At 32.8% G+C, this 21,942-nt stretch overlaps 1 protein-coding gene across 5 annotated transcripts in view; it reads right to left on the minus strand.

Annotated features, from left to right (window-relative positions):
• Positions 1-21,942, minus strand: part of RAP1GDS1 (Rap1 GTPase-GDP dissociation stimulator 1) — a 164,142-nt gene that overhangs the window by 38,785 nt on the left and 103,415 nt on the right. For 4 of the 5 annotated variants that reach the window (XM_055435081.2, XM_055435080.2, XM_055435079.2 and 1 more), the window contains one exon: positions 11,508-11,654. The exons of the other annotated variant lie outside the window; for it this stretch is intronic. In XM_055435081.2, the coding sequence (XP_055291056.1) occupies positions 11,508-11,654 (147 nt within the window). The remainder of the gene's footprint in view (positions 1-11,507; positions 11,655-21,942) is intronic. 5 annotated transcript variants of the gene reach the window in all.

A 21,942-nucleotide genomic window follows, 5' to 3' on the forward strand; every position in this document is an offset into this window, starting at 1 on the left:
TGGCTCAGCTGGTGGGTGTCATCTATACTAGAAAGGGGCTTATTATATTACCAAAGTAAGAATAGAAAACAAACCCTGAGGCAAATGAAGTTTACACTGAGAGTTCAAATAGTCTAAAACAATTTCAAATTTTGCAGTAGAATTATGAAGTCTGTTCTAAAATGACATATATGTAAAAGAATGTATTCAATTAAATGATTCGTTTTTATGCTTCTGATGCTAATTGTTTTTTCTAACTATACAACTCAGTAATTAATGAATGACTCACAACACTTACATTATCTTACAGGCAAATCGCCTATTATACCTATAGTATTACACCTATTATAGTATATACCTATATGTTATATTGGCAGAATATTTGTATTTTGGTTACAGTGTTTATAAAGATCATGCACCAAGAAACTTTCCAAGTTAGAAATTATTTTGGTTACTTACCAGTTGACAGAGTGCCTTATTATTGGATTACCTCTGCAGATCCTTGTTCTTTAGCAATATTTTTAACTTTTATTCATTTTGACTACCTCTTCAAATACTGCAGAGCTGTTCAAACATTAAATCTCGGGTACGTAAGCGTGAGCACTAGCGCATGCATTGAGTGAGTCAAACTTCACTATATGTCTGAATATATGTAAGCATCACACACCCCCTCAGTACTGTTGGTACAAACTGTGAAAATCCAACAGTCCAGGGACATTAAAGTAATAACAAAATATAGGAAGGAGCTAACAGGAGAATGCCACTTAAATAATGCTCTTCATGTTTTCTGAACTTGGCATCTCTACCACTTTCTTTGACCACTTTTACAACATTACAGATTTCGGTTCCAGGGATAAGAGGGCCAAAAAAAAAAAAAGAAACATTACAGAGTTTCATACAATCTGTGGCATACAAATTGAAGCAGCAATATTTGAAACTGTGGTAGATAAGCAGAAAAAGTAGCATAGTCCAATGGCATATTACAATTGCCATAAATCATGAAAATCACATTGCTTCATGAAAATGTGTTTTCAAGCTACCCATGAGCCAAATTAATTGCGTATTCACATACAACACATACCACACACAAGTAAAGAGAAAAAATATATAGTCACCCAATGGACAGGCCTCATTTTAGATCACTTGGGTGCCCTTCTTTTATATCCATTTCTATGAAGGTAACTAAAACAAAAATTACACTCAAGTAATTCTAAAATCTGTTCATGCCAATTGCAAGCAAGTCGTTCTCCTTTGTTAATGGAGGCCCAGAAGAGGGAAATATCTTAAATAGGCTGATACAAATTTTTATCTCAAGATAGGCAGGCATCCTAGAACACGGTTCTCAAAGTGGAGTCCCTAAAACCCTTTCAGAGGATCACCAGGTCAAAATTACTTTCATAAAAACACCAAGATTTGATTTGCCTTTTTCACTGTGCTGACATTTCCAATGATGGCACAAAAACAGTAGTGAGTAAAACTGCTGGGGCACTAGTATGAACCCAGTCAATGGCACCAAAATGTATTAGTAGTTACTGTATTCTTAACATCAAACATTCACAGTAAAATAAATGCTATTCTTTTCATCAATTAAAGAAATTTAACTTGTTTTTTCATAAAAAGATGCTATTTATGTTGACCTATAATGGGTTTTTATTTGAAAGTGCAATACTAAATAATTTTTTAAATGTCTTCATTTTAATTTCCAATATAATATTGATAGATATAACCCATACATATAAACAAAAACTCTTTGAGATCTTTGGTAATTTTTAAATGTCTAAAAGAGCCCTGAGATCAAAAGTTTAAGAACCACTGCCAATGGATTACCTAGTTTTTATAGGAATTGGGGGAAAAAAATATAGAAAAGAGATCTAAAATTCAATGATATGCTTGGCAGATGTGACAGAAGAAAAAAATTAAAATTAAAAGCACAGAATCCTAGATACTGGTGCTTAGATATTTTGAGTGAAATAACATTAAATAAGCACTGGAACACCTCATTTTGCTTATATGAGTAGATATTCTACTTAAGTCTAGGAGAATATTCCATGATTAGATCTGTTTCCCTATTTCAGTTACAACTTATTATGTTATCAATACATCGTTCTCTTGAGGGTTAAGTAAAGCTCCTGTTTATGTGGAATAAATTAGTATTAGTTCTTATTGCTGGAAACAAATGATTAAGTTGAATCACTTTTTCTTATTGCCCAAAGAAAGCTGTAAATAGACTTCAAAGGACATGGCTGACACTCATACTATTGTGAACAGTATCAGGGATATGACTGATAAATTAAAAACTAATTGGAAGAAATCCTCAGAACCAGTTCACATTCTCCAGATACACTTGAGAGAATAAGAGACACAATTCAAGACTGAGACTTATTGAATCCTTCAATAAATACCAGCAGCTCCAAAAGAATGTCAGAGCTCAACAAATACAGTTCACAAGAATGCAACCCAGGCCCATACATAGCAAACACGTATGTGTGAAAGACAGTCTTTAGACAGGACAATGTCATAAATGTCTTAAGACTTTTAAAAATTGCTCCTGACACACATCACAGACAAATAGTGACCAAAATACAGAATTACAAAATTACATAATATCAAGATGACACAGGCCCTGCATGATCTATGGGGCGGAAGAGGAAGAAAGGCACTGAGGGGGTGCAATACAGATGCATATACAAAGAGATATATAAGGCAATCAACGCATGCGCTGGTGTGAACACTTACCTACCTACATTTGAATTTCAATGGTTCCAAGTTCTTCAGGTCACACACACATGGAAACTCCAAAGAATGGAGATCTGGAGAGAAGATCTCAAGTTGAAGAACCTTTTTCCCCCTGAGTTTTCAGTTTAATGTTTCAAACACTGGTATAGATTATAGGTCCAGAAAAGTATGCCAAGAATTCTAATAACTCAACTGAAGTTATGTGGCTCAATTACTAAAAAGTATAGGTTTTTAAAGAAGATAACACATGTTTATCTTATTCCCAAGAAAAGGTCCTTACAATGTTATAAAATTATTAAGCTGATTATAGGACATAATGATGACACTGTGTCAAAGTAACACACACACACAGACAATTCCAAATACACAGTCTCTACATTAGTATGTAGATTTGGTATGTATAGTATTCATAGTATGAAGAGTACAACAGTCCTATTTTTAAGCTTGTACAAAAACCACATCTATAGTCTAATTATATATAGTGCAAACAATAAAAACAAGCAAATATAAATCCTGATGAGTTGGATAAAAATCATTTGGGTATAATAAAGACCAAAAAAATTGCCCTTTACTAATGGCATATCTATATTTCCAAAAATATATATAAAAAGTAAAAATTAGATATGATGTAACTGCAGTATAATTTGTGAGCTGAAGCAAGCTGTAGCTCTATCATCATGTTGAAAAGTAAACTGACTTAGATACAGCAACCAAGAGGATGGTCTGTGGTTAAAAACTTTATACATACACATGTGCAAGTACAAGTAAAGACTCCCTGATTTCAGTTAAACTTATTACCTAATATCTTTTTGTTGACTGATCAGGAAAGGGAAGAATTTTTATTCTAAATCTAATGCTGAGTAAATAAAACCAAAAATATTTACAACTGTTTAAAATTAACTTCAAATCAATTATTTTGAAATTGCTGTTTACTCAAAACATGCATTTCATGTTATGTTTGCATACAGATTACCTCTATAATTTAAGCCTCACGTTACATATCTCAATGATAATCAGAAATTTTCAAGGAAAAGGAAAAAGAATCAAGATTCATTAGTATTTTAGAGTACTAGACGTTTAAAAATAATACACTTACACATTTCATACTTTCTGAAAGTTAACAATAAAAAGTGAAAAAGTTTCTAAGTTCTGAAACTAAAAGAGTCTCTACTGAGCAAAATTTCCCTTCTGTAAAAGTTCTAGAGATAAATTTCAAAATTACATGAATGAGTATAACATAAAAACAACAATAACAATGGTAAACCTCAAAGCAAATCACAAGAGAAAGGAACATATTTTATTATTCTTAAGAGGCCTATTCATTTACTGTTCTCAATCCAATGACATCTAGAATGATTATGTCTTTCTTAATCTAGTAGATAATTTTTTCCCTAGGCTCATTTCAGGTTAAATTACATATTACAGATCACCTGTTGTTATAAAAAAGTGTTACAAAGAAGATTCCTACAGATACATCTACTCTGATTAAGAAAATTCTATGCTTTCATCTCAGACATAAACTGGTCTTTTAAAGGTTAAAGCTGTTTGTTTTTTAGAAGAGGACTACAGTCAGCTATTGCTTAACCAGCCCTTAATTGAGAGAAAAACATTCAGTCCTGGCTCTCATATGGCATGGCTGAAAGGCCACATCTACAGTTAAGTATAAATTTAAGCATAAATTTTGTACAGCCAATTGAGCTGCAAGGCTAATTTACAGACAACATATATATCTTGCAATCACATGTGTTTAAAAACATAGAAATTCTGTTTTACAAACGAATGCTTTGGTTTCAACAACAACAACAAAACAAATAATAGTAGTTACCCTAGAGAATTCCTATGATTAAGTTTTTACACTTTAAAATTACATAAAAGTTATTTGCAACACACAAACTGTGTTAAGAAGTATCTACATAAGCCAAAAATTTCTGACTTCTTTCCAATAAACATTTTTCAATTAAATTTGTTTTTCAGTAAGTAAAATATAGGCTGCTGCTAAGTCACGTCAATCGTGTCCGACTCTTAGCGACCCCATGGACTGCAGCCCACCAGGCTCCCCCGTCCCTGGGATTCTCCAGGCAAGAACACTGGAGTGGGCTGCCATTTCCTTCTCCAATGCATGAAAGTGAAAAGTGAAAGTGAAGTCGCTCAGTCCTGTCCGACTCTTAGCGACCCCATGGATTGCAGCATTTTCTAGGCAAGAGTACTGGAGTGGGGTGCCATTGCCTTCTCCAAAAATACAGGCAGTTTGCTGTTAACTAGATTTTATTTGTAGTTAGAAAATAGTTACTAATTTTCATACAAGTTAGTTTACATATGATACTTTTCTGCTCTAAGTTTCTTGGTGAATGAATTATTTCAAGTGGTCTAAATTAAAGATGCGCTAATATCTGACCAAAATCCATTATATATATATCTGACTTTTGCCACAGCTCTGTCAAACAAGAATGTTTACGTCAGTGTCATCTCTGGCACCTACAAATTTGTGCATAGTCAATGATCATGTGTTTGATACCATCATATTTCAATTAGTGCAACATAAATCATAAAAACAAGGCCTGGTCTTTCAGTTTTACCTTCACTATCTAAATATGTACTTTCAAATACAGGTAAACATTTCATATAAAAATCTCCTAATGTGCATCACTTGCTGAAATTCTATCAGCTGAAATGTAAATGTGTATATATATTGCAATATTAAAATGTGGCAATAACTAATGATGGTGAAAGCTATATAAATGTAAAAGTTAAATCAGGGCAGAATAACAGAGATTTTATCATCTATTCTCTTCAGAATTTACAACAAAAATGTTAGGAGTTTTTTTTTTAGTTAATTAATTCCATTCCAGCCATGAATCTTTCAAGAGTAAGTCCAATTTGAGAATTCTTTACATCTTATGAGGATGAGTTAAAATCAGAAAGCCAACTCTGCCACCTTAAATTTTCACTATGAGGACATTCTCAAAAGTAATATTCAACAACATCTTATTAGTCACCTTCTACACATGTTTTCACATGTTAGAGAATGAGAAACCCCCAACATATTACCCTACTGTCCTCAGTTAAAATTGGTTATTTAGTATCACAATGCTAAATATGCAGTCATGTTATAAAAGCTAAAAATGCTGCAAAAAGTATTACTTCTTTAATATGTCAATTTTAACATTATATTAACAAAACTATAGCCATCACTTCATTTTTTGTGATATATTTTGAATTCTTGGATTCAGAAGTTCATTCTATAATAGCCAAAACTGAATATTACTGGTAGTAACTGTTCATGAGGAATTAAACTAACATGTACATTTGGTACACCTCTACTAAAAACCAAATTCAGAGTCTGTCCATTAAATAACAGTATTATTAGACTAACAGTTTAGGAGGATTATGATGAAGACCTAATAATCTAATTGGTCAAATTTAATAGGCAGAATTAGCAGAACAAGAACAATTAAGGTGTAAGAACAATTAACTGCTCTGTCCTTCAATAAAACAATTTGTTTAAAATGACATTACTTGTAGCAGAACTTCATGAATGTCACCTGCTTCAGAATCATTAGGAAGCTCTGTTGGTCAAACAATGAAAATTCCGAAATTTTTACAAAGAACAGCAATTAGCAAATAAAGAATTCTAATATAAGTCTTTCATGCACTTCAACTAGAGTACTAGAGTAATTTGACAAACTGAGTTTCAATGGTTAGAATTTAAAAGTACATCTCCCATGCCATTTTAAAAAGAGAAAAAAAAAGAACAGAAGGTAAAATGAAAACTATATATATAGAAAAATTAATATAATTATTTAAGAAAAAAGACAATAAATTGCAAAGATACACTGTTTTATCTTTTCCCCTTTAAGTTAGCCAGAAAGTTTTTAGTATTTAGAAAATTTGCAGAATTATTAATTAGCTTATACCCACAGTAAGTAAACTTTGAAACTAGTTCCTCATTCATGCAAAAAAAATCATTCTCCAAACATCTAACATCTAGGAAGCCTTCTTTCTTACCTACAAAAAAGTAATACCAAAACATAAACAAGAGGCTCAGGCCAAAGTGCATTTTTAGTTTTTAATCAGGATTATTCCTTATTAATTTCTATTCTTTCTATTTTAAGTAAGAATAAAAATCAAGTAAGCCAAGTTAATTGGGCTGAGTTCATTACAAAAATTAACAGTATTATCAGAATTGAGAAACTACTGGTTGAAATGAAAGTAGCAGCTAATACTAACTACATATTAAGTGCTCTTTAAATTAGAGGAGAGAAGATGTACTTTACAAACCCATTTTAAACAACTGAATTTAAGTACTGGGCTTAATAATTAAATTCAATTTATAGGGTCTGACACTCCATCAAATGTACCTCTTAAATCAAACAGATGGCCTCCCTCCAAACATAGTTCAGTTATTGTAAGTTCACATGGCAAATACATTATCATGAGAGTATGTTAGAGAGATTTCAGGAACCCTATAAGAGAAATTAACTCTTTCAGTAACAAGGAATTATTAAGATATCACAGAAAAATCAGCTCTATTTGTAAAAACCATATACATACACACACACACACACCCATGTATTGTATATATATGATACCAGTTGTCACATGAAGAAGCCTATCATAGACTGTGCATATTAGTCACTTTAGAAGGAAACTAACTTTTCCTTTCCTGATGACATGTTTATTTCCTCTACTTTTTTCTCTGATGGCATAGGTTATATAAAACAAGTTACTTCTAGTCTTTGTTTTAATGCTTATCATCATTAATAATTTTTCTTAGAATTATTACAGATTTTTCCCTATATTTTATGCTTGTAGTATAAGTGTACTAAGAAAAACTTAAACTCTCAGTTACGGAGCTTTCCATGAAATATATATTGCCTATCATGGTTATTTGTAATATAATAAAAATGATGGCCATCCAGATTCCACAATAAGGCGCTAAATTATTCCGGTGCTTTGCTTTAGATAACTGGTTTATTTCTATTCAAGCTGCAATCAACTTTCAAGTATACATATGCAGATTTGTCAAGTCTGTGGATCACCTATGGTAAATTATTAACCACAGATCTGGTACTATTACTGTCAGCTTGTTTTCAATGCCACTTTCTCCTACTGCCATGTATGCAAACAGCAAATATAAACTAATGTGATAGGCAGGAGTTTATAATGGTCCTAACTTACTTAATGAAGAAAATGCATACCAGCAACATATTTTTCTTCCAACCATTGATTTTGCTGATTAAAAGAATTTAGACAATACAAAGCACCCAGAAAAGTCAATTTATTATATAAATATTTTCCAAACTCGTACTATATACCAAAATGGTGTTGTATTTGAAAACAGCTGGTTATGTGAACAAAATTTTCAATCCTCAGTGCAATGTTTTGGCACTGGGTAACTAAAGCTAAGAAAAAAAATAATCCAAGAAACTAATGAAATTAAAAATTCCTACAATAATAAGTTTGAGTTCTGGTTTATAGAATAAATAAAACTTTAAAGTTATAAATACATAAAGAAAATACATTTCACACTTCCTCAAACTGAATGTCAAATTGTCGACATGATTTTCTCTAACCACAACAGTCAGATATTCAGAATATTCTGGAAGGCTACAAAATGGAAGTGCTTTCTCATGTGAAAAACAGGTATGACTTTTTCAAAATGGAAAAATTTGAAATGATTTTCACTAAACAAAATGTTTTATTCATGTTATTTTATTTAAATATGATTTCATTTAGCAATATAATTGATACAACTTTTCTAGCTAAGTAATTATAACTTTTTCTATTCAGATAGTCTACACTTAATTGTCTGAATATAAAAAGTTTTAATTGCTTCACTAGTGGGGAAACAAAAGAATATATCTAGTTTTTAACTTAAAAGTCTTAGCAGTTTCTAAAGTTTTAGAACTCATGAACCTTGAGTTTTATATAGCTTTATCAAAGGGTATAAAAATGACTTAACTGAGTGTTTTCATTATGTATCTTTCCTGCATGTGTTTAGGAAACTTGATTTCCTATTTAATGTATTCCGAGATCTGAAATGCTCAGAGTTGTCCACTAAAAGCACAGGAATCGAGATATCCTGAGTCTCAGCTTGGTGTCAAGCCACCTTTAAGACTAACAATTTGAAAATGTTCTCACTAGAGAAACTATGTTGGTGAGTCTCTGTGATCATTTCAGTACTTTCTTATCTCCATATTTAAAAACTTTTAACTATGAAGCTGAAGAGTACTTCCTAACTACTAAGGAGACAAGTTATTAGGACTGAGGGTAGAGTTAATTTTTCTGTTAGAGTAACAAGGAGGTATTTATCACTCAACTATTCTACTCAGAAACTAGCAGAGGCTTGTGTACTGAAATTCAATAGCAAATACACATAAAAAGAAATTTCATTTGTCAGTTCTAATAAAAAGTGCTTCCTGAGTTGGACGGGATCAATTACCAAATGATCTGATCTTGGTCAAGACCTAAAATTCAGTTGGAAAGTATCAAACATATTTTAAAGAAAATAGTAATAATGGATACAACAAAGATGCTTAATAATTATACAAACAAAAAAGGATATAATTTAAGTTAAAGAGCATTATGAAGAAAAAGAAATGCTTCACAAACTATGATTCCCATGATAGACAAATGTAGAAGGAAGTGAAGGAAAGAATATCGTTACAAATTTGGTATTTCTTCTTTTAAAACATAAAGGTAACTATTTCTATTTTACCTAATAAGTTTTTAAAAGTGCATTCAAACTGCAGCTTTTAGAAGAAAGGAATAAAAACATCACTGTTCCAAAAATGTTCTAAGAAAAATTAATATAGCTTTCCAAAATATCTAAGTTATTTCTTGGGAATACTTGCACACCTGGGGGTAGGGGTGGTAGGTAACAACATTTACAAAAGAAATATATCATGCATTTAGGTCATGAGTTCTGTGTGTTGTTAACATTACCTTCTCAGTATATTTTCCTACATGGTGTGATATCCTAATTAATAGTGAATCACAATCTCCTTCAGATTAGAATAAGTGATGTTTTGAAGACCATTTTGGCTGTATGATATGCTTTTGTACAGACTTTTGAACAGCTTCCTCAAAAGATAAACAGCAAGTTTAGGTGCATAACAAGACTAATTCTTTTACAGCCAGAGCTGCCATAGTAATTTTACTAGTTTCTTTCATTCATATCTTTCTAAACCATTCTCCCACTTAGCTCTTGTCCCACTTTTGCAGATATCCAAGTTTAAATGAAAAGGAAGGAAAAGGAAGTGATATGAATAACTGGCCCATGATTTCTTAATGCAATTCATATCCTTGTGTATTATGATCAAATTTCAATTCTTTAGGAACTGGCTATTCATTTTGTAGATTATCCAGATTCTGCATTTCTGCTTTGTCTATTAATATGTATAGGGCATTTTCTTTTCAAAAGTAAACCCACCAGAGAGTAAGAAAGAGTGGAAACTGACCCTATAAAGACTACATCTGTTATCAGTTCAAGTAACAGGCAAGTCATTTAATGAATAAGAACTATTTATTATCATTATAATGGATAATTTTAATTCAGAAGTTTAAAGCCAGTGTTTCTTGGAAGGATGTGACTTGAGGACACATTCTGTTTAGCCTGTACAGTGCTAAAGAAGCAAATGTAATCCAACGTTTAAAAAGAGAGGTCACAAAAAAAATTAGTTTTTTTAACTTCCTCCTACCACTAAATGAAAAGATTTGGCAGTAATTGGCCAAACTGCCAACAGAAACAATGGCGAGAGAAGAGCAGTAGCTCTCCCCTTTCAACAGGAAAAGGGCTGTAGTCCCCACCATTTGCTGTTGTCACTAACACCAAGGTCAAATGTCAGTAGTCATTTGTCATCAACGTTTACCTTTCTTTTTTAATTATTCAGAATATTTCTTAGGACTCATGAAGAAATAACAAATATACCTAAAGACCCCCATGTTTCTATAACATGGGAAAGAACACTATTACATGTTCAGTATACAAGTATATTTGTCTCTGCAAGAGACTTCAACTTAAAATACCATGATGAAATAAGTCACAAAAAGACCTTATTTGCATTAATTCTAGGAACACACCAGAAGTTGAATCTTTAATCCATGCAGTAATTCATAGAAGAATACACATTATTTTTTTGTGATATTTAAAAGTAAGGTGAAGAAGACTTCATTTCATTGTTTTTATGTTTGTTTAATCAACAACCATATAAGCTCTCTGAAAATTGACATATCATTTGTTGCTGGGTTATAAGAAAGTTTTACAGAGACAAGAAACTTCTGTTCACAAGTACTTATTAAATTTCTAAAATTAAATATCTGCAATTGATCTGAACTTCATTTTTCTAAGGCCAGATTTCATTACATTTTTCTTTTTACTGTTACAAGTAAATTCAATATCTAGAGAAAATAATTTTATTTATATAGACAGTGTTTGTGTTTTAAAATTGCTCCTGGTATTAATATAAAGTAATAAACAAAAAGCTATTTTAACACTGTATATTTTTATAATGTTCATAGCAAGAAATCACAAACCATACCATTATTTTGTTTCTTGGTTTTGGTATTGATTAACATGGACAACCCTTCAACAATCAGTCCCATTTAGTAAATTAGACCACTGTGTATTTTTGAAACATTGTAATTTAATGTTGGCTAGTTACTAATTTTATATGTTACTTATTAATATGAATGCTTTGTTCATATTTTTCTAAATTTTTTAGTGTATACTACAGTAATGATGATTTTTAATTTCTCCCCCACAGATAAAGCAAGTTTTCAATTTTGTTTACCATTCTCATTGCTATAGTTCATCAGCATGCCACAAAAGACAGTCAAGAGCTTCTCACTGGCGGGATCTGTTTTACTGCACAGTGACCTTAAATGGTCAACTACAATCTGTGCACCACCTGCTTGGTCAACTGCACTTCTGCCCTCATCTGTAAAACAAAGAGTCAAATTAAAAATAAAAGAAAAAAGAAATGTACCTTAAAATTTCAAATACAAAACATAACAGAGTTATTCCTTATTTAGTAAGCAGAAAATAAACCAAATAGGGCATTAAATGTCTTCTCGGAAAGCAAAACAAAACAAATAAACATGGAAATGGGGGTGGGATGGGGAAGAGAGGCAATCATTTTTTAGGAGAAAAAAGATTATTCTCATTGGTATCATACAGGAATTTAAAGAACTTCTCTGGGACCTAAGAGTTTATGACTGATGTGAAATTTTTTGCCTTCTCTTTCACAAATGACAACTCTGTGTAAGACGAAAAAAACTGAAACTAAAATTTGGAAATTTTTTCTTGGTTTGGAAACCACTAAATGTATCTTTCTCTCAGTGGTTTCAAAGTCAGTTACTATCAAAGACAACATCTGCAGTACAGCGTAACTCTAGATTACAATATGTAATTCCTAAAGATTAGTACTAGGGTCTTTTTACTGGCATTGTCTATAGTACATAAGCATATTTCCTTTTTCAATTCTTAGTAGTTTGCGTTTCATTTTTCCTTCTTCTCTCCATTCAAGAACACACCAATACACTTAAACTTTATAATCAATGGTCAAATGGTCAAACATATCTTCTGCTGTGTGTACATCTACATCACACAGAAGAAATATCATTTAACTGTTGGAACATAGATATCACTTTAAAATACTTTTGCAAACCTTGAACACAGAATAAGAAAGAGATGAAAGAAAGAACACGTCTTTCTAAATCTGACTTCCTTATATAAAATGATAGACTCTAGAACAGTGCATACAATGAAAATGAGAGCCATAAATGTGAACCAAATATATAATTTAAATTTACAAGTAGCCATATTAAAAACATAAAAAGTGAAAAATTAGTTTCAGCGATATGTTTTACTCAATCCAAAATCTCTAAAATATGATCACTACAATACACAACAAAATTGCTAGTGAAATATTTTATATTCTCATCTTAGTAATAAATCTTTGAAAGCCAAGTGTATTTTATATTTTACACTACAGTTACATGTCTGTTCAGACTAGCCACATTTCAATAGCTCAAGAGTCAAACCTGGATAGTGGCTGACATACTGAATTATGCAGCTATAGAGGCATACAAAAGGATCAGTAAAAGAAATGCCTCATAAAAGAATTACTGCTATGAAATTAGTTAGTAAATGAAATCTAATAAAAGAACTGAAACTAAGATATCTTTCTAACTGTTGCTGAATCATAATAGAAAATGAAACAATACGTGTCATTTCCTGTGGCAGAAATACACACACAACTTATATAGTAGGGCTTCATAATTTTTGAAAATTTTAAGGAAATCTGTACTAAAATGAAACAAAATGGTTCTGTTCACTTAAGTTTTGTGCCATGCCCACTTGGCTTCACTGTATTGTTATATAGATGCAGAAAAGGACCCTATGCTAATTAGTTAATAAGATCAGAGAAAATTTTTCAGTGCCAGAGTAACTAGTCACATGAGCCAGCCAACTATAATACATATCTCATTTAGATATCTTGGTCATATCTCATTTAGAGTTTTCTTTTCCAATAACTTAAGTGCAAATTATCTAACTTGCTGGGCAATATGTATGCAGATCATGTCAGAAAAAACTAAACATCAGGATGACAAATCTCAGACCTTCAATATTATGCACATACAGTATTTGTTGCTGTTGAGTCACTGAATCAGGTCCGACTCTTGCAACTGCATGGACTATAGCCCTCCAGGGTACTCCGTCCATGGGATTTCCCAGGCAAGAAGACCGGAGCAGGTTGCCATTTTCTTCTCCAGGGGATTTTCCTGACCCAGGCATTGAACCCACATCTCCTTCACTGGCAGGTGGATTCTCTACCACTGAGCCACCTGGGAAGCCCACATATACAATATACCCCCCTCCCTAAATTGCAAAGTTCAAATAGTTTTTGATTCTAACTGTTCAGTAAGGACAGGCTTTCAAAATATAAATTGTATGTGCTTAGAAAGTAAGCTGGCTTCCTTTCGATATTCAGGTATTCAATATTCAAAGCATTAAATTCAAAAAATTTTAATACAAATTCATTCAACAAATTTGTTCATCAAATTCAGTAATGCAATAAGCAAGAACATAACTACAATTAAAAGGCAAATTGCCTACTTGTGTTTCAGGGCCACAGTATTTTTCTTCCCTTCCTCTGCTTTCCTTCTTTCCCTTCCTCCCAGCCTGCCCTGTTTGCACTGTCTACAACATAGTTATGTGTCATCAAGAGTTGGGGCTGCAGAGTGTAAGCTCAATTTCTACCTTAGAAATTACATTATTACCAAATTAAAGATGAAAAGCACATATAAAATATCTGAGTTAAAGAGAATTTTATTAAAATAAAGAATCTGAAGATGCAAAGAAACAATAATGCTGTGTCCATTTACTCTATCAAAACCAGTGAAAAAGTTTTTAAAGGCATCTCACAAATTATTTAAGATATATATTAGAACATGTCATTACACAAGTCCATTCAAACTGTTTTTCTACAGCAAAGGTAGCTCTATAGCTTTATGCTATCATATTAAAATGAGTATTATTATTGTTCACTTGAAAATAACTTTCAAAAGATTCCTTATCCTAAACTTTCATATCCTCGAATGCAGGCTCACTTTTAACTCTGTGATAATAAGTGACTTATAATTTGTGAGGCACCCTGAGTCGTCACTTCTAGAAATATAATTTACATTTTTATTTTCCATAAATGTAAGTATCCAACCACTTGAAAGTGCAGCCCACCAACTCTTTAAGCCCTGCTACATTCTTTAAGGATGACTTGTCACATAGAGTAGCTTCCAGCACAAATAAGAGCACTATGTAAGAGCACGGCTTTATGAAATAGGGCTAATGAAATATTGCACTTGATATTACTCTTCCGTTCAGTAGCCAAAACCAGGAAGCAATGAAATTTGGATGTCATGTTTATTATGCCTCACAAATGAGAAGAAAACGTGAGCAAGTTGGTATTCTACCATCAGGTACAAGTTATGCACTAAGGCTGAGGAAAGAACCTGAAAACAACCACTGAATACAAGCTCTGTGACATGTTACAGTATATTCTACTTTCAGATTTGCTTGTATGTTGTGGCTCAGCTGATAAAGAATCCGCCTGCAATGCGGGAGACCTGGATTCGATCCCTGGGTTGGGAAGATCCCCTGGAGAAGGGAATGGCTACCCACTCCAGTATTCTGGCCTGGAGAATTCCATGGACTGTATAGTCTATGGGGTCGCAAAGAGTTGGACAGGACTGAGTGATTTTCACTTCACTTTCCCAAATGCCCCACACATAGTAGGCACTCAATATGTATTGAACGAATGAGGCCTTAGGCTACATTTTGGTAAATTACAATTCACCTTAGGGATGGGAGAGAGAGAAAGAGAAGGAGGGAGGAGGCAGGGAAAGGAAGAGAAATGGGAATGAAAATCATTTACTTCTTTTTTAATCCTTAAACCACAATAGGTTTAGCTTTCCTTGTGTTCTGAGCTTTACTTAAATGAAACCATGTTGTATTCATTCTTTTAGTGCCTTCTTACACTGAACAGTGCGTTTATGATATCCATCTACTCTGTTACATGCTTCTTTGCTGTGCAATATTCATTGTATAAACACATCATAATTATTTATTTTTTCCTTTGCTGATTATTATTTGGGTTGTTTTTAGGTTTGGGCTATTATTTATAATACCCAGGTGGTACTGTTGGTTCATAGACTCTGCACATCTTCTACCTGTTAAGATAATGACAAACAGGCTTCCAAAGCCAGTGCACATTCCCTCCGTCAGTGTGTGAGTTCCTGTCACCTCACTCCTTCACTGCAACTGGCATTCCACTTGATGGCTAACAGGACTGTTAACTTGATTAATAACCTACTGTTAGATCAACATTCTACTTGATTGTTAAATCTGATGGGTGAGGTTGAACCTACTGCAGAATACTGACAAGATGACTTTTCCATACATGTAATAAGACAGAAAATTTAGTTCAAGAGTTTATAGCATGTGCATAGAGGTAAAAACAGTTCACGCTGAGGGAGGGAGATTGATAAATGGATGCATACACAGATATTAGAATTTGAAAGAAAATGAAAAGAGAGCCAAGTAGCTGGTAGAAGCTGACTATCAAGCCTATGCACTAATTATGACTGGATAGGCACAATTCTCGGAGAAGGCAATGGCAAGCCACTCCAGTACTATTGCCTAGAAAATCCCCTGGATGGAGGAGCCTGGTAGGCTGCAGTCCGTGGGGTCGCTAGGGGTCGGACACAACTGAGCAACTTCACTTTCACACATTGGAGAAGGAAATGGCAACCCACTCCAGTGTTCTTGCCTGGAGAATCCCAGGGATGGGGGAGCCTGGTGGGCTTCCGTCTATGGGGTCACACAGAGTCGGACACGACTGAAGTGACGCAGCAGCAGCAGCAGGCACAATTCTGGAACTTTTTTAACTTTGTTGCTTATAGAAAGCCTTACTATAACATCAGCAAATAAACTGTCTTTTTAAAATCATTTCAATAATTACCAGTTTTCCTGAGAGAGACTTTGGAAGGCTTAAATCTTTGAAAGGACTAAGGAGGAAGACTGGGGAAGCAGAATGGTGTTGGATGTCAAAGAAGCCTATAATTTACAATAGGAAATTTTATCTAAAATTAATTTTTAAAAGAATTTAGCTTATAATCTAAATGTATGATTTCCATGCTACATTCTACTTTTGTGGTTTAAACATCATTTTTTCATATTTCTTTTCAAAAATTCTCAGTATCAAATACAAATGATAAAAATCTGTTTTAAAATTATGCCTATATATATATTTGATATGTTTTCCTCCCACTCTCTATAATTATTTGTATAATAACAGGATCTTCATTCCTTAGGCACCCATCTGCTCAAACTACTTATTTCCCACCAGAAGTAATAATCCTCTGTGACATAAGGAGCGGTTACTGTGGTGATTGTGATGCAGCAATTCAGAAAATTATGACTGCATGTGAGAAATAAACGACAGGAGCTGGTCATACCTATAACCTTTCATCTAAATTTTGTTAAAAATTAATATTGACAAACATGAGAAAAGTGTGTGTTGTGGAAAGACTACTGACTAAATTATTTTTTGTGTTTTCAAAGAAGTTTTAGCAACTGAAGGGTTCACTTTACACGTTGTACTGTCACAGATTTGTGCACTACCTCTGTCTTTAAAAACATCCTGCACAAACGCCCTGCAAAAACAATACTGGCTGTGCACAGGCTGCGCACACACACAGAAGTGCTAGAGATTTGCCAAAGTTAAAGCTGGTATGGAACAGAAAGCTAGCAAAGGTTTTTTTAGGGTTACTGATGGCCAAAATGAAAGCTAAGACCCTTAGTAGAGAAATTAAAAATGACTTTTACTGTAAATCTACTTTAGAGATAGCACTATGATAAATTAGCTAAGAAGATAAATTATAAATGATGTTTCATTTTTCTTATATTTCAACTCAGAATTTGCTTAAAGAAACTGTAATGATTAAACATCAGCATTCTGAACTAAAACTTGGGAAACTTAATTCTAATTCCATGTTCCCTTATTAAACATTAAAAACATATTTTGGATTACTTTTACCATTTAGCAACACAACAGCACTATGTTGGTGTTAACTGTGAATCTTTTTAAAAGGCTTATTTATGAAAAATTCTTGAGTAAGATACCCAAAATCTTTTTAATGTATCCATGAACTTAGCAAATAGTAAAAGCAATCTACATTTGGGGTACTATTTTATTTTTTCGGCCTTGCCACATGGTGTGTGGGATCTTAGTTCTGGAAAAGAAATCAAACTCATGCCCCCTGTGTTGAAAGCTCAGTCTTAACCACTGGACCTTCAGGGAAATCTGAGACCAATCTACACTGACAGACAAAATCTATTTCACATATAGACAAAACAGAAGAAATAGAATCTATTTCACAAGAGATTAAAGAGGTATAGTACGATAATACAACTTTCATATCCATATCAAAACTGATGGAGAGTCACACACACACATCCCTTCACTGAGATCCATGTTGACAGTGAGATATTTCCAAATGTCTGAGAAAACATGCTTTGACTAACAATATTAGAATCACAGCAAACAACGAACAAATTACACAATCTTTTCTTTAACTCTGTAAAACTGATGGCCTTATGAACAATGACAAACCCTTAAAATTATGCTGCACATCTTTTCACACACCCGTCACATTACCTATGATGAGCCATCCAAATAGTCACAACTTTTAAAAGTCCCTCCCTTTTCCAACTTCTGCATTCTTGACAGAAAACATGCTTCCTTACTTTTACAGAGAAAAGAGAACACAACAGATAAAATCTTTCTCACACTTTCGCCTTCTGCACTATTAGACCGAGGATAATATGCTTCTTTTCCCAATCATTTTCAGAATTAAAATTTTTTAATTTAACTGTAATTAAAGTTCAGCTATAGCTAATTAAGGGCAAAGAAGATTCATGTTCAACAGAAAGTCACTTTACTCTTCAAGTAAATAAAGCTGTAGACATGTAATAAACTGAGGACCTGAATGCAAAGAACATTTAACGATGAAATTCTTGGGACTACTCCTGGTTGCTGGCGTAGAAATGAGCATTTTTCTTACCTAAAATTTGAAATGTTAAGATTATTTCAATAAGGCAAGGCAGAAGTTTTTAATATTTAAAAACCTACAGTATCACTGAGGTAATGACTTTTAAAATAACTATAATAAGGTCTTTAAGTTAGGGGTTTTGTTAACTTTGCCCATAAGAAAGCTTCTTAACCTCTACTGAAGTCAGTTTCCTAATCAGGAAAGGAGGGGAAGAGGAGGAGAAGACGCTCAAACGTCTTTCTAGCTTTGACATTCTCTTATTCATTTCAATTCTACTTCTATTTCTACTGTGTCCATGTTGTGCAAACAGGAAGTACTTAGGATATGCTGTGTACCTTTTTTTAATGTTTTAAATTTATCATTTTAGCTTTCCAATGATTAATATCATATTTCTCATGTTTTCTCCTTCAGACTCTACTACTATACCACCTTTAAGCCTCTATGAAAAAAATACTTTCTTACAATAGAATCTGAATGTTTGTAATATATACTGAACAAGGATTTTAAAACAAACAACATAAATTGGACTCATTTTAAATTCAGGGGCACAAATACTATTCTGAGCCGTTTTTAGTCAATAACAAACTATAACTGAGATTAGAATCCTAAGAGCCCATTAAGTGCCCATTCATTTTCAGTGAATATCAGCCACATGTGTTATGAAATTCAGATGTCTTAGATAACTAAATGAAAAGTATTACTCAAAATCTCCAAACTATTTCACAGCTGAGTTAAAAAAAAATGACTGAATTTCTAAAGTCTGCCAGAATTCTGTATGAATAATGCTACAAATAAGAAGTAAATATGATAAAGTTTGTAAATATTTTCATTAAAATATGATTTTAAAAAGTCAGCTATCTTTAAATTTACCTGAATTGAAAAGTAATCAAATACCAAGTTTTTTCCTATAAAAAACAAATTTATGACACACAGATTTATTCATGAGTATATTCTTAGACTGTCTTTTAGATTCATTAGTTTAGTATCTTTATCTGAGATAATGCTACTGATAAGAGTATGTTTTTGAAACACAGACATTATTTCTGCTCTTTTTGGGTCAATTCTGTCTTGCAAAAATTTACCTCAGACCTTATTGAGAAATAGGGTCATTGCAGAGTTAGGAAGAGGTCACATTACAGTTCAGTGGGTCCTTAATCCAATATGACCGTTATTCTTATAAGAAGAAGAGAGAGATGCAGACAGGAGAATGCCATGACAAGATACGAAAACACAAATGGAGAAGACATTTGTGAAGAGCATGTGATGACAGAAGCAGAGACTGGAGTTTGGGCCACAAGCCAAGGAACTCCAGATGCCACCAGAAGCTAGAAAGAGGCAAAAAAAAAAGGAAAAAAAAGTCTCTGCCTACAGGTTAAAAGGGAGCATGGTCTTGCTTGACATCTTGATTTTGAAGTTACAGCCTCTACACTGTTCAACAAACTTCTGTTGTTTTAAACCACCAGTTTGTGGTACTCTGTTACAGTATCCCCAAGAAACTAACATTGTTCTACATAAACAAGTGTAAAATATTCAAGCCTCATCTTAAAAAGAGGAATATTTGACATTACTTGGCATTAAGTAAACCTATACTACATACTCAGATTTTACACATCTCACAGAAATTATAGTTTTCAGATTACTAACAATATTTTTCAAGCAATTATATAATATAGGATTTTAACTACTTAATAATATAGGACATTTTGTTATTTAATCAATATAGAGCTTTAATTATTTACTTACCTATTTAATCAATTACATGTAGAAATTATGATATGGGTACAACCAACAGAAAATTATAGCTTCTTTCCTCAACACTTAATCTACTTTGAATTTTTTTTTCTACTCAGCACCAGAATGTTTAGAAATGGGTTTTGCTCCAGGAATTAATACTAACGGTGATGGATATTCTTCATGGTGCTTGTCATTAATAGTCCACCATTGGAAGAGGAACAGGTATATGTGAGGATTTCTTTGTGGAATAGGCAGGCATGAATGGCTAAAGAGACAGCAAGAACACTAAAAAAAAAAAAAATCCTTCTAGTACTTTTCCTCTAAGTACAAGGTAGGAATAGTCTATTACTAAAGTTCTAAAGATGACTGCACTGGAGTCAAGTAAGCAATAGCAAAACATGAATCCAACTCAAATTCTGACTAGACTGGCTGCTCCTCTACCCCATATTAACCACCTGAAATAAAAGGAAACTTGCTTATTTCCAGAGATTAATATTGTTAATTTCAGTTTCTACATACAATGTCTAGCATCAATACAAAATTAAGAGGTACATTTTTTTAAAAAAAGAGGAAAATATAATTCACTGCCAAGAAATAACTCAATCATCAGAATGAGACTCATAGGTAACTGTCAGAACTATCAATAGGGACTTTAAAAGAATCATGATTAATATGTTAAAGAATTTAGTAGAAAAGGTGAATAATATCCATGGAGAGATATGGAATTTTATAGAGAAACAGAAATTATAAGAGTTAAATGGAGATGTCAGAAATCAAAAACACTATCAAAGATAAAGAATTATTTCAAAAGGCTGAACAGTAGACTCAGCAAAACAAAGGAAAGGCTCAGTGAACTTGTAGAGCAATAGAAATAATAAAAATTAAAACACAAAGACAAGAAGAGGGAGGGAAACACCAAAGCACCTACAAGCTGACAGAAAATAGCAAATGGTCTAACATAACTACAACTGGAATCCCAGCAGGAGAAAAGATTGAGAACAGGGTAGAAGAAATATTTAAAGAGCTAACAGGGAAACATTTCCAAAAAATAATGAAAGACATCACACCACAAATCTATGAAGTTTAAGGGACCTTCCCTGTCTCCCCAGCAAGGAAAACAAAATAAAAATACACACCAAATAGCCAAGCTGATGAAAGATCAAAGGAAAAGAGACTCTTCTGAAGGCAGCCAGAGGGGAAAAAAAAGTTATATTTATATTTGGAATGGCAAAAATAAGAATATAGCAGAATTCTCATCCAAAACTATGTTAGCTAGAAAACAATGGAATAATATCTTTGAAGCATCGAAAGAAAAAAGCAACCTGTTAACAAAAGCTTTTCAGGCAAGAGATTACAAACTGGATAAAAAATCTGGATATATACAAAAACAAGGAACACTAAAAAGGATAAAAAGAAAAAGTAACAAAAAAATTTTTTTCTGTTTTAAAAAAATATCTGTCTAAATCATAAAAAAGTCTCAGCTTTAGCGACTGAACTGAATTGAAAGCATAAAAAACAACAATACATTGTCGGGTCTTTAACATATGTAACAACAAAATATATGACAATAATATCACAAAGAATGGAAGGAAGGAAATTAGGAGTACACAGTTGTAAGATGATTAAACTATATGTGACATAACAGTATTTGATGGTAAATTGTGGTAAGTTAAAGATATATATGGGCAACCACTAAACAACTAAAAAGATACATTAAAGCCAATAATAATAAGAAAAATAAAAATTACCCAATTCATCCAGTGAAACTGACACATTTGATTATAGAAAAGGTACTTATTAATGTTAACTTAGCCTTTATGGGAGGCACTGTGGGTATAAACAGGAACATAAGGCTTTCCTTTTACAGAGTTCCTATTTCAG

Source organism: Moschus berezovskii, chromosome 5 (assembly GCF_049115385.1).
Source record: "Moschus berezovskii isolate FMDL1 chromosome 5, NW_MosBer_1.0, whole genome shotgun sequence".
Classification (NCBI taxonomy): Eukaryota; Metazoa; Chordata; class Mammalia; order Artiodactyla; family Moschidae; genus Moschus; species Moschus berezovskii.